The sequence below is a fragment of the Procambarus clarkii genome, chromosome 40, assembly GCF_040958095.1.
Source record: "Procambarus clarkii isolate CNS0578487 chromosome 40, FALCON_Pclarkii_2.0, whole genome shotgun sequence".
Taxonomy (NCBI): Eukaryota; Metazoa; Arthropoda; class Malacostraca; order Decapoda; family Cambaridae; genus Procambarus; species Procambarus clarkii.
The window spans coordinates 18705347-18718501 of NC_091189.1; the positions used below are offsets into that span (position 1 = coordinate 18705347).

The 13155-nt window shown below is 42.0% G+C and overlaps 1 protein-coding gene across 2 annotated transcripts in view; it reads right to left on the minus strand.

The window, feature by feature from the left end:
- Positions 1-3238: 3238 nt before the first annotated feature.
- The window catches only part of LOC123757763 (neuroligin-3), an 80069-nt gene continuing 70152 nt past the window's right edge, over positions 3239-13155 (minus strand). Inside the window, exons 6-9 of one of the 2 annotated variants that reach the window (XM_069338801.1) lie at positions 8417-8571; positions 6602-6714; positions 5455-5611; positions 3239-4532 (exon numbers count right to left, since the gene is read on the minus strand). In XM_069338801.1, coding sequence (XP_069194902.1) covers positions 3785-4532; positions 5455-5611; positions 6602-6714; positions 8417-8571 — 1173 coding nt within the window. In that variant the 3' untranslated portion in view covers positions 3239-3784. Of the gene's footprint in view, positions 4533-5436; positions 5612-6601; positions 6715-8416; positions 8572-13155 lie in introns of both variants that reach the window. The other variant, XM_069338800.1, reaches the window with a different exon arrangement.

Below are 13155 nucleotides of genomic sequence, written 5' to 3' on the forward strand. Positions count from 1 at the left end.
TGTACAACTGAGCTAAGTATTCGACTCAAATTAATATTCCAGACATCCTTGTGCACAGGATTTTTAGCAGACATGGAAAATGGCATAGTACCAATTTATAAAAATGGTAGTAGAGGGGAACCCCTAAATTATAGACCCATGTCATTAACAAGTGTGGTAGTCAAAACACTAGAAAAAACATGGTGTTCAGCCCATTTGGCTTTAACTAAGAGAGTAATGACATAATAATGGACAGACAGACAGTATGGTTTTCGGACAGGAAGATCCTGTGTAGCAAATCATCTTATTTTTAATGATAAGAGTCACAGAGATACTACAGAAAAAAGTTGCTTGGGTTGACTTTGCCTATCTGGACCTAAAAAAAGACTTTTGGTAAGAGTCCCACACAAGAGGCTGTTCTGGAAACTGGACCAAGTTGGAGGGGTGACACGGAGATTTCTGACATGGGTGACACATTTTCTGACAGACAGACGTGGGCAGTAATCAGAGACAATGTATCTGACTGGAGTGGTGTTACTAGCGGAGTATCACAGGGTTAAGTTCTTGCACCAGAAATGTTCATCGTCTACATAAACGATCTACCAGAAGAAACACAGAATTATATTAACATGTTTGCGGATGATGCTAAGATACTGGGGAAGATAGACTCGGACGATTGTAATGCCCTTCAAATTGATCTAGATAAAATAAGTGCTTGGAGCAACAAGTGGTAAATAGAATTCAATGTGAACAAATGCCATGTTATGGAATGTGGAATTGGAGCAAATAGACCAGACACAACTTGCAAATTATGTGTAAAGGAATTACAGAACTCTAATAAAGAACAAGACCTAGGGGGGGTTTTGGATTTTAAGCTGTCGCCAGAGGAACACACTAAGAACATTGTGAGAGGAGCGTATGCGTCGCTTTCCAACTTCAGACTTGCTTTTTAACTATATGAATGGTGAAATACTAAAGAAACTGTTCATGGCTTTTGTGAGACCAAAATTGGAATATGCAGCAGTTGTATGGTGCCCAAATCTCAAGAAGTACATAAAAATACTGGAAAAGGTGCAACGACATTCTACGAAATGGCTTCTGGAACTGAAAAATAAGAGTTATGAGGAAAGACTGGAGGCGTCATGCTGAAACTAGAAGATAGAAGAAAAAGAGGAGATATGACCACAACTTACAAAATACTAACAGGAATCGACCAAATTGGCAAAGACGAATTCCTGAAACCAGCAACTTCACGAACGAGAGGACACAGATTCAAGCTAAGAAAACAAAGGTGCCAAAAAAAAACATTAGTAAGTTTTCTTTTGCAAACAGAGTGGTAGACGGTTGGAATAAGCTAAGTGAGAAGATGCTGGAAGCCCAAACCATCAGTAGTTTCAAAGTGTTATACAACAAAGACTTCTGGGAAGACGGGACACCACGAGTGTAGCTTTCCTCTTGTAACTACACTTAGGTAATTACACACACAAACACACACACACACACACTATGACCCAAGAACCAGAGCTCAACCCCCACAACACATCTAGGTAAGTGAACATTCAGAAGGTTGTTTAGAATTTAGGTTAGGTTAGGTTAGGTTAGGTTAGGTTAGGTTAGGTTAGGTTAGGTTAGGTTAGGTTATAAAACTAACACAAGACCTTACAGATTAAGTCAGGTAAACGTAACTTATATAAGAAAACTCAAACCAATCATCCAAAGAGTTCGTTTTTTCCCAGTAGTTGGATTTTGTTAATTGTCGTCATGATATCCTCTGAAGAGTATCATAAGGTGCTTTTTTATGAGTATTTATTTCAAACATAATAAATACAATAGCATGTGAGACAGCGCTTGTTTTCCACAGTTCTGGATAACAAGAACTGTAACAGAACCCATGAGCACCACACCAGAAATAAATACAGTTTTGATATTCCTAGAGTACGACTTAATCAAACTAGAAATGCTCTACAAATCAAGGGACCCAGATTGTGGAATGACCTTCCCAACCATGTTAAAGACTGTACCTCTCTCAACCAGTTTAAGATAAAAACGAAGCTATACCTAATAAATTCCCTGTAACCTACCTTACCCCTCTATTGTCAACCAATGTCTGTTTTTTTAAAGAGCGCTGTTTGTCGACAGAATTGTATTTGTGCTGCTTTTTCAGCTATGTTTTCATTCCATGTTTTCATTTTACTCTTTATGCTCAATTAGTATTAAGCTTTAGTCATTTAAGTTTTTCATGCCCGAAACGCTTTGCGTAATAGTGGCTTTAGGCATTGTATGTACTAGCCCTAACTATAAATCCATCACTCTTTGTAAAATCTGTTGTATGTATGTACCTTACCTAAATAACATTTGATTTGATTTGATTTGAACTGTGGACATACCTGAAAGAGGGTTCTGTAAGTTAGTTCTAATCCCCGAGCCCGGCTTGAGCCCGGCTTGAGGCCAGGCTCGACCTACAGGACATGAGCTACAGTGTTGTAATATGACCAGCTGGTGGGGGCCAGGAGTGGCTGGTGTCAAGAGGTTGAAAGCATCACATCAGTTTGGCAATATATAAACGAAGACTAAATGAGAACACTTAGAAAGCATTATAAAAAACACTTAAACGAATCATAAAACCACTTCAGTTAAGCGCCCGTCATTCACACACAGCTGTTAAGCAAGGAAATTGACTTTCACACCACACACACACACAACCACAACCACACACACACACACACACGCAACCACACACACACACACGCAACCACACACACACACAACCTCACACACTTTATGAATCTATGTTACAGTATCCATTAAAAGAGTAAAAATTGTAGCATTCACATTCAATGCAGTTGATTGCACTGTAGTTCACCACTGCATTTGGCAATGTTGCATGATTGCATTGTATGTACAAGGCTTGTCGTGAGATGACAATGAACCTGTGTCATACAAGCTTCAACAAAAGTAACAATATAAATTTTTCAAATACCTAAAAAGCACAATAACTAGTTTTTTTCACTGTTTATACTTGTACATCGACAAAGTTCGGCTTCTTTTCCAAAGAGCAAAGTCCACCAAGTTCGAGTTTATGACAAGGCGTTGGCTCTCACAACCAGCTCATGGTACCATGCAGACAGTAATTGGCTGGCAAACACCTAGTACTGCAGTAACACTTTGAGTCTTGCTAGACAGAAAATACTACTCGAAGAGTCCTTTGTTATATTAGATTATTTTCTAATACCCGCTCCTCGTTAAGATGTCTCAGATGGTGTCCATAAGCATCAAGTTCTTGTTTTTAAGATTTCCAGTTTACATAAATATCAATCAACCCATAAAACGGGAAAATACATTGTTCTTTAAATCAGTTTTCCAACTGCACGTATTCCAACACTCACTTTCAAATTAGAAAACTCACTAAACTCATGACGCTAAAGTCATTCACTTGAACATCATGTTTTATCAATTTCTCAGACGATTGATATTAATTGGTGCTTTAAAATAAATGTTTCAGTGTAACATCACCCGACTCAAGACTGAGGTGTACTGTAATGTTGGAGTGATTTAGGCATTTGAGCAGCTATAGAACCTCACACTAAGAGTGTATCAGTCCAGTGGGGTCTACCCTATGGAGTCGTTATTTACCACATGTCATCACATAGATCTGAAGCCTGTATAAATGAAAACGTGTAATAACGATGGTAATACGTGGGGGAACTATGTTAAAGCGAGGGCTGTGGAGAGCCTACACGGACTGTGTGTGGACACGTCATAGAGGGATGGGGAAGGTCTGAACTAGGAAGCCTTGTTAGTAACGCTATACACGTAACTCGCCTATGTTGGAGTCTTTAGTTGGGCTCTTAGAGGAGGCAGTGGGCGTATGAGGGCTGAGAGTAAAGGACGTCTGTTTCAGTAATGGTTGAGCCTCAGAGCCTTGACAGGGAACTTGAGGTGGGGGTGGGGCACGCGGAACTGACAAGGTGAGGCTAGTACCCCCTTGCTGACTTTGGTTCTCGCAAGTGATAATCTTCGCCATGCTCCCTCGGGGCAGTGTGTGCAGGTGCGACACCCCGTGGGCTGTGCCGTAGTGGCCGGTTTGGCTGGGATAATCAGCAAACTCTGGTGGCGGTAAGTGTGTGGTCTGAGTCATGGGCGTAGGCGGTGGGGCCTTCATGCCTCCTGCTGATCCCATGCGGGCAGCCATTTCTGCCTTAACAGAGAGACTTGGCGTGGGCGGGGTGTGCACGTCGCCACTGATGCTATGGGCGGGTGCCAACAATCCTCCATTTTCCGCCACCTTCTTTGCCTCCATACGTGACTTGTCCCGTTGGTAATATACTCCAGCGAAGATAAGTACATTGAGGATGAGGAGTGAACAACCAATAGCAATAGTGACGGAGAGCGCCGTGGAGTAGGCAGCAAACCCGTCACTTAGAGAGGCATGGGAATGCATGCCTGTCCCATTACTGCCCTCCGGACTAGCCGGCGTCGACTGCAGCACTGCTGAAACGTTGTACTGCCGCGTTGTAGTCGCCTCCGTCGTCGTCTCCGGTGGCAGGATGACTCTGAGGATGATATTCGGGTTACTTGGCATCTCGCAAACAAAACACACCTCTCAACAAATTAGTCAATGTGATGAATATTTCAGAGTGATAAAATGTTTGCAGCTTTTACCAGTTATTCAGAGATCATCAAAATTTATTAGTCATATGAATTGCATTTGCAGAGGCAGGCCAGACACGAAGGGCTTCCTTAGTAGCAACATCTGCCGGGTTACAGTAACTGCCAGTATTAAAGACAAGGACTCCCACTATCCTAGCAGGTCAGCTCAATATTTGACAATTATTTCCTCTTTATCATTACACTTACAAGTAAGTATTCTACACGTGTGAAGATTAAAGAAAAACAGCCTTGTTAGAAAATAAAAAGAGTATCCCTTATTGTGAGAGGATTAGCAGGGAGGCAATATGTACACACAAGATCCTCATCGTGAGAGCAGTGTACGAAAATGGTACAAGTACAGTTTGACAGTGTTTAATGCTACATGATGCAGGTCAACAGTACTGATGTAGGGTGAGTTGCGGTGTACCGAGATGATGTGTAGTGAAACAGCGTGTAATAGTATGACTGCACTTTATATGAGAGTGTAAAGATGACAAGTAGCAATGAGACAGTGTCCAGAATGGTACTGTATGGGGTGCCAGTGATTGGCTTGACTCGTATGTATGTTTAAGTTTGCAAAATACAATAAATACACCGTCCATGACCATAAGATTATTTTGTGTGTGTGTGTGTGTGTGTGTGTGTGTGTGTGTGTGTGTGTGTGTGTGTGTGTGTGTGTGTGTGTGACAGACAAAGAGTGTTCATGGGTGCTGTATAATATGATATCATGAGGGAGGTGAGGTGCCCCTTCTCCACCCCCAGCAGTGAGAGCCGCACCCCGCCACAGGCCCCAGTCTGCCCCGGTACCTGGTAACTGGTTCGGACCTGACGTAGCCCCGGTATGAGTTCCAGTCGTTGTGGTTTTCCAGATGGTGGTGTGCTTCAGGGGCGTCCTTGCCGGCCCTGTGCAGCTGCGGCACCAGCTGTAACCAGAAGCTCAGCTGGTGGGAACGGTAGTGGTCCTTCACCCGGGGCTTGAGGTCTGCTCACGGTGGTCCAACAAGGAACACAACAATGAATTAACAGGCGCTAGGAGGGATGAAAAGCTGGCATATCGCCTTCTCCTTAGTTTATGCACAAATGGTTTGTAGGAAAATTAAATATTATTTAAATTGTTCTCAAAAGCAATATGATTCCAAACACAAATATAAAAATGAATATAACAAAACTAATATATATATATATATATATATATATATATATATATATATATATATATATATATATATATATATATATATATATATATATATATATATATATATATGTAATATGGCAACAATAGGGAAGTGGTATAATCTTATAAGTACAAGCAACTGGACATCAGTACACATTTGTCTACATAACATCTAGAGATTTGCATTTCGAGTTCAGAAGGTGCTCGAAGCACTCCGAGGAAAAGATTGTATGTAATCTGTCGCGTGTCTTATTCATGTTCTTTTCATTACTTATAACAGCAGCTGCTCAATTCAATAACATCTTGCCAATGCTTTGAGGATGAGTATAAAGCATACAACTGTAAAGCATACACTTTGTGTATGCTTTACTGTATACCAATTTGTATAGAACCTGTACACCAGTTGATTGACAGTCAAGAGGCGGGACCAAAGAGCCAAAGCTCAACCCCTCGCAAGCACAACTAGATGTGTACATTATGTGTACTACACTGAAAAGGTTAGTCAAACTCACTGCCACTGAATGATCTCTGCTGGTGGAGCAGTCCGTCCTGCTAAGAGAGAGAGAGAGACGTCTCTCAACGTCCTCCCAACGTCAAGAAAACGGTCAATTTAAAGTGTCCTCTCCTAACCTACCAGAGGACCCAAAACAGAAAACAAGACACTACATCACTTTGCCAGCCGCTTCCATTTTCTAATACGATAATTTTTGGTCTTAGGTAACGCATACGAGCGAAAAGCGACGTTCTTTGTAAGAGGACAGGTTGGTGAGGAGGGCGGCGACGTAAGGCACTCACCTATATCGATGTACTTGCGGTGCATGCCGTCGTACGCGGGCCACTCCAGCGTCCGGAACCTGTTCTTCTCCGATACTCTATCCATGGACTGAGTGGCCGGGTCGTTCGGGTTCCTGCAACACCAGAATGCGTTTAGTGTTGGTGGTGGGGAGATGGGAGAACTGAGGGTGGCGGGGGAGAGCGTGCAGGAGAAGTGGGGACAAAGATGGTGATAGACAAGAGAGAGAGTAATGGTGTGGGAGAGCCATACCGGGAGAAAACACAGAAGGAAAGAATAGATAAACAAGATAGTCGCCTGCAACATTACAGGTAGAACACGTTAAGAGTATAATTGTGGAGGTAAGAAAAATATTAGAAGGTACAGAGGTAACAGGTCAAGTGGGCTTGAAGGGGGCCACTAAACAGCCCATCCAAGTGCGATGGGCTGTACATCATGGATATATAAGAAATAAACAAGAAACAGTAAATAATGGCTGCCTCGTATAGGCCAATAGGCCTTGTGCTGTTTATGCATCCTTATGTTTTGTTGTGTTCTAAGCAGATCTACCAATAACAGGCCAAACGTGATACAAACACATCATTGCATACAGATCAATGTAAAATAACATCAGACAATATTGAAATAAAAATAAATAAATTTGAGATAAAAAAAACTAAAATGAATAAAGATGGAAGTTATAGGAGACTCGAAAATGATTGATAGAAATAGTCCCTTTCATGTTTCTTTTTGACATAACTTGCCAGATACTGACTCACATTTGATACATAAAAGTATGATGCAAGGAATAACGTGTTCCAATTTGGAACTTTCACAGTTTCATGTTGTAGCTGGAAGTTAGATAATCACATAGCTAGGTCCTAGCATTGTCAGCATTGAAAACGATACAGCAGTCTCACGTGTACTATTCATATGCTTAATAATGTATTTGGTAAGTATATTAAACAATCTATATCCCTAAATCTCTAGGGTTTAAATCCCTAAACATGCTAAACATAAACTCACTCCACACATTCTCTTGTGCCACTTACATGTACAAAACCTTGCTCCTAAATGCAAATTCTGATCTGACACTCTTCCTTGACAGATATAATAGAACCCATAATCACCACACCAGAAATAGATATCTCTCATATCCCCAGAGTCAAACTAAATCTGTGCAAACACTATGCAAATAAAGGGACCTAGTCTATGGAACTAGGTCTATTGAATTAAAAAGCTCTCCGACCTATGCATTATTCAAACGTAAAACCAAAAAGTACCTAATTTCATCCTCAGTTTCCAACCTAGTGCTTCAACCTCACAATGTAACTTGTGCTGCCCAATCCCCCTAATATATGTGCCTAAGCCATGTAACTTAACCATTGTAATCATTGCTATCAACTTATATCATGGTTGTTGTATTGACCAAAATTTTGCTACAATGTACCTATTAATAATCGTCAAATTTGGCTACAATGTACCTATTAAAAATCGTCAAATTTTGCTACAAAGTACTTATTAATAATTCTTCAAATTTTCTTACAATGAACCTGTTAATATTCTTCAAAATTTTGCTACAAATTACCTATTTATAATTACTTGTTAGATAAAGCACCTGTCCAAAACGCTATGCGTGTTAGTGGCTTTGCAAGAATGTCAAATATCAATGCTATGTACTCCCACAAACCCAATATACCTTCTTGTATATAAATAAATAAATAAATCAGACAAATTTGTGTTTTTTTAATTCATTAATTTATCAAATGTGATGCGAGAGCTTTCCCTTGAATCCTATTTATAGCATATTAAAATTGTGAAAGTCTGGCTAGGCCTACCCGGTCCTGGCGAAGTTGGTCCAATAGGTCAACATGGCCTCCGCCAGCTTGACCTCCGGCTGGGTGTAGTTGGTTGTGAAGTAGGCCAGGGAGTCGACCAGGGGCGCGCCCCACACGTAGGGCAGCTCCTCCCCGTGTACACACCCGAGTCGCTGCTGTAATACACAAACACACACCGGACATTGTATGCGGTGGAAGATGGAAGTAGAAGGGAAAGCACACGTGGGCATGCTGGTACACGTGGTATGCTGGTACACGTGGGCATGCTGGTACACGTGCCATGCTGGCATATTTGAGGCAGTGGTGAGGGGGTATGGAGGAACACGGTGTAGAGCATCAGCTGGGATGCACACGTAAATAAAGTGGTGGTCGTATTGTTACACCTCAGACAGTGTCAGCTGGAATTTATACTCATGTCTTGGGGTGGTGGACGTCAAGTATGACACGAGCACACATTTTATATATATATATATATATATATATATATATATATATATATATATATATATATATATATATATATATATATATATATATATGTACCTAGTAGCCAGAACGCACTTCTCAGCTTACTATGCAAGGCCCGATTTGCCTAATAAGCCAAGTTTTCATGAATTAATTGTTTTTCGACTACCTAACCCAATAAACTCCAATAAAATAAAACTCCAAGTTTTTAAAACTAAAAGTTTAACTCCAATAAAATAAAATTGACCTCATACATAATGAAATGGGTAGCTTTATCATTTCATAAGAAAAAAATTAGAGAAAATATATTAATTCAGGAAAACTTGGCTTATTAGGCAAATCGGGCCTTGCATAGTAGGCTGAGAAGTGCGTTCTGGCTATTAGGTACGACATATATATATATATATATATATATATAAACTCCTCCTTGTGAAGGGTTCGAACCTTAAATAGCCAGGCACTCCAAACGCACTAGCATATCGAGTACTATGACCAATACATCACGGCAGGCTGTTCTAAAAGGTGTTAGTAGTCAGAAACTATTTAACCTAAAACCCGACAGCACTCGCCGTGGCCAGAGATCACACATAATTTTCATCAAATCAATTCACAAATCACTTCAGCAACCCGTCCTCGACTCAAGTTCATTACATTCAGCGGTCAACCCCACAGACGCATTCATAAATTTTAACATGCTGTTCATTCAAAACGGGAATTTTCTTAAGTATAAATTAATATTATAATATATTAGCATATTGTGTATATATAAGTATAGGATAGGTTAGGTTAGGTGTTTAGGTTCTGTTGGCGATTATTTGTATTTGTAGTACGTGGGTGAAGCATTTATAGCGTTGTGATTCGAATAAAATTCGTCAGTGAAGCACTTGTTCCGGATATGTTCGAACGGCAGCAGTTGTGAGTCGTGTGTAAACCGCTTTTCATTCATAAACGGGGGGTTTGGCGGGTGCATGGAATCACTTTTGGATCTCTGTTTGGAGGACGGGCTGACTTCAGAGCTGTCTGACTCGACCAGGATTCGAGCCTGCATTACCAGGGCTCACCACTGGCGGACACGGTACCATTACCACTTCACCAGCGATTGCCTCAGCCTGTCCTCATAGAAGGAGGCCAAAGTCCATTCCATGCACCCACCAAACCCCCTTGTTCATGAATGAAAAACGGTTTACACACAACTCACACATCTCGTCTTCAGACCAAATCCATTTCATCCCGCGGTCGACCCCAAGGATGCCTTAATAAATATTAACATTCTGTTAATTCAAAATATAAATTTTCTCAAATATAAATTAATATTATTTTATATTAGCATATTGTACCTATTTAGGCACTGGTTAAGTCAGGTTAGGTGTTTAGGTGCTGTTGGCGATTATTTGTATTTGTAGTACGTGGGTGAAGCATTTACAGCGCTGTGGTTCGAACAAAAGTCGTCAGCAAAGCACTTGTTCCGGAAGTGTTATGACTTCATCAGTTCTTAGTCGTGCAGCCCGTCCTCTAAACAAAGACCCATTCCATCCACCCACCAAACCACCTGTTTATGAATTAACAACGGTTTACACACGACTCACAACTGATGATGTTCCAACACTTCTGGAAGAAGTGCTTTACTGACGAATTTTGTTCGAATATATATGTCCACAACGCTATAAATGCTTCACCCACGTACTACACATACAAATAATCGCCAACAGAACCTAAATACCTAACCAATGCCTAAATAGGTACAATATGCTAATATAAAATAATATTAATTTTTATTTGATAAAATTCCCGTTTTGAATGAATAGCATGTTAAAATTTATGAAGGCATCCTTGGGGTCGACCGCTGGATGGAATGGACTTGGTCTGAGAACGGGTTGGGTTGCCTCTAAGCTGTCTTTCACATGTGTAGGCTCGCGCCGACCAAAGAGCCTGGACGGTTATCGTAAGTGTGGGAGAGTGTAATGCATGGAGGAAAAGGTGGAGAATGGCAGTAAGAAACGACAGGGTTTTGGCGATGTAGTTGAAGTGGAGGCCGGGTGTTGCCGGGGTGGGTGTTGGTTGTGGTCACCAGCAGTAGTAGTACATTAGTGCGTTATTTAAGGGTAGCTGTATGAAAGACTGGTTGTTAAGGGAGGTTGGTGGGTCGTAACGAGTGGAGTGTTGTGGTGGGCAGTGTTGGTGGGGGGGTTAGTGGTTGGTGGGGATGGTGGTTGTAGAGAAGGTATGTGATGTCTAGAGTGGTGGTGGGTGTACAGTTTAAGTGAAGGAAAAAAAAAAGTTGCAGCAGAAGAGGAGGCAGTAATATATGAGATGATTATTAATTATTGAGGATGGTGGTTGGTAGGTTGTGGGTTGTAGCTGAACACCAGGCTCTCAGTTGCAGGGTTGACCTGCTGCTGTACGGCAGTGATGGTTAGAAGGTAGTTGACTAAGGGGAATGAGATGAGTAACGTTGAGGGTGGTGGATATAGGAGAGGATGAGGGTGCTGTGGGGAAGGGGGGGGGGGTGACGGGGTAGGTGGTAGGTGTAGTGAAGGAACAGGGAGATGAGGAGCTGTTCACTTGAGACAGTTAAGCAAGTCCCAGCTGTGTCTGGGTACAAGTGATGAACAACCCAGCGGGTTTTCTTCCTATTGGGGAGTGTTGTACATGCTGCTATGGCGGTGTGTCCACTCACAAGATGAGTGGCGCTGCCCAATAAACTCGCCCCTCGGGGCAAAATTTAAAAGTGTTCTGGTTGATGTGGAGAGTGCTGGAGTATTGAACTGAGGCAACATTCCCTTCACCTTGTGGTGTAGTGCATGAGAGCGAGGAGCCCACCCATGCACTCTCCTCACCCATGATTACTGACTCTCCTCTGGTGTCTTCTAACTTCCCCATGAACAGTGACAAATTTTTAAAAATTACTGAAAATTCTGCATAAACTTTGTAAATATAATACGCTAATAACTAAACTTTACCGATTTCTGGAAAATTATAGCTAGTGTACCATGATGACGACTCGACCAGCAGACTATAAACCGCTATGAGTCCCGCAGGTTTAACTTTATAAAATATACTAAACAGATTGTAAACTGTATACTAAATGACCCTTGCCTTCGAGCAGTGAGTGGCACGAAGCCTTCCCAGCACACGACAGACGAACAGGGCAGACACATTACCAGCAGAAAGTGCTTAGGAAGGACAAGATACGAGGACAGGATAGAAGCTGGGATAGGGGCACGAAGTGAGGGATCGATGCCCAACCACTTGGACCAATGGGGCTCGAACGTCGACCTGTAAGAAGTGAGGCCGCCGCTGTAGCGACCAGAACAAGTAGCTGGATGATACATTATAATAAGAGTAAGGGAAGAACGACAGCCATCTCCGTGAAGCAGTAGTGAAGATGGTCACCAAGCGCATCAACACAACATGCTTCATTGGAAATTAGAAACCAAATATGCATACTTTTAAATTTCAACAAATGAATACATGGAGAATTTTCAGCGAAAAAACTTAAGAGGCAAATCTCAAATGAAGAGACGAAAGGGAGATGTCGCCACGAAGCTCGCTATGGAGGGGTTTGATTTGGTTGTTGAGGATGTATAAATACATTGCCAAGACAATTCAGAGCAGCGAGTGAGACGTGTGTGTGATGATCTTAAGTCCATAAAGAGCACTCTCGACTCGACACACTCCAGGCAGTGTGAGCCCGGCAGGTGGGCGGCTCGAGGCCCCAGCACGCCCTCAGGGGTGGGAACAGTCGTTGTCGCAGCTCTTACTTGTCCACAAGAGAGGTCTGATAAGCAACACTTCTGAACGCCTGGTCATCAGAACACACACATTCTCACCCAGAATATACGGCATCCCAATGCCAGGAATGTAGGGAGAGGTGTTATTGAAGCACCAATGTCGGAAACTTCTGCGAGAAAACCTAGGGGACAATTTCAGTAAAGGATCATAGGGAAAGAGCCCGTAGTTCAAATCTAAAAAGGAACCCTAAAAAGTAGATTCAAGAGTAGAAGCCCAAAACAGAAATTTCAATCCGAATGAATATGAGAAGTATCAAGTCAAGATTATCTGCGGGAATAAATTCCAGGAATGAATGGGAAGGGAAGGGAACTATCAGGATAAAGCGCCAAGCCATTACGACTATATAGCACTTGGAAGGGGTCTGGATAAGGAGTTGGGATGGGACGGGGGGGGGGGGGAAAGGAATGGTGCCCAACCACTTGGACGGTCGGGGATTGAACGCTGACCTTGCATGAAGCGAGACCGTCGCTCTACCGTCCAGC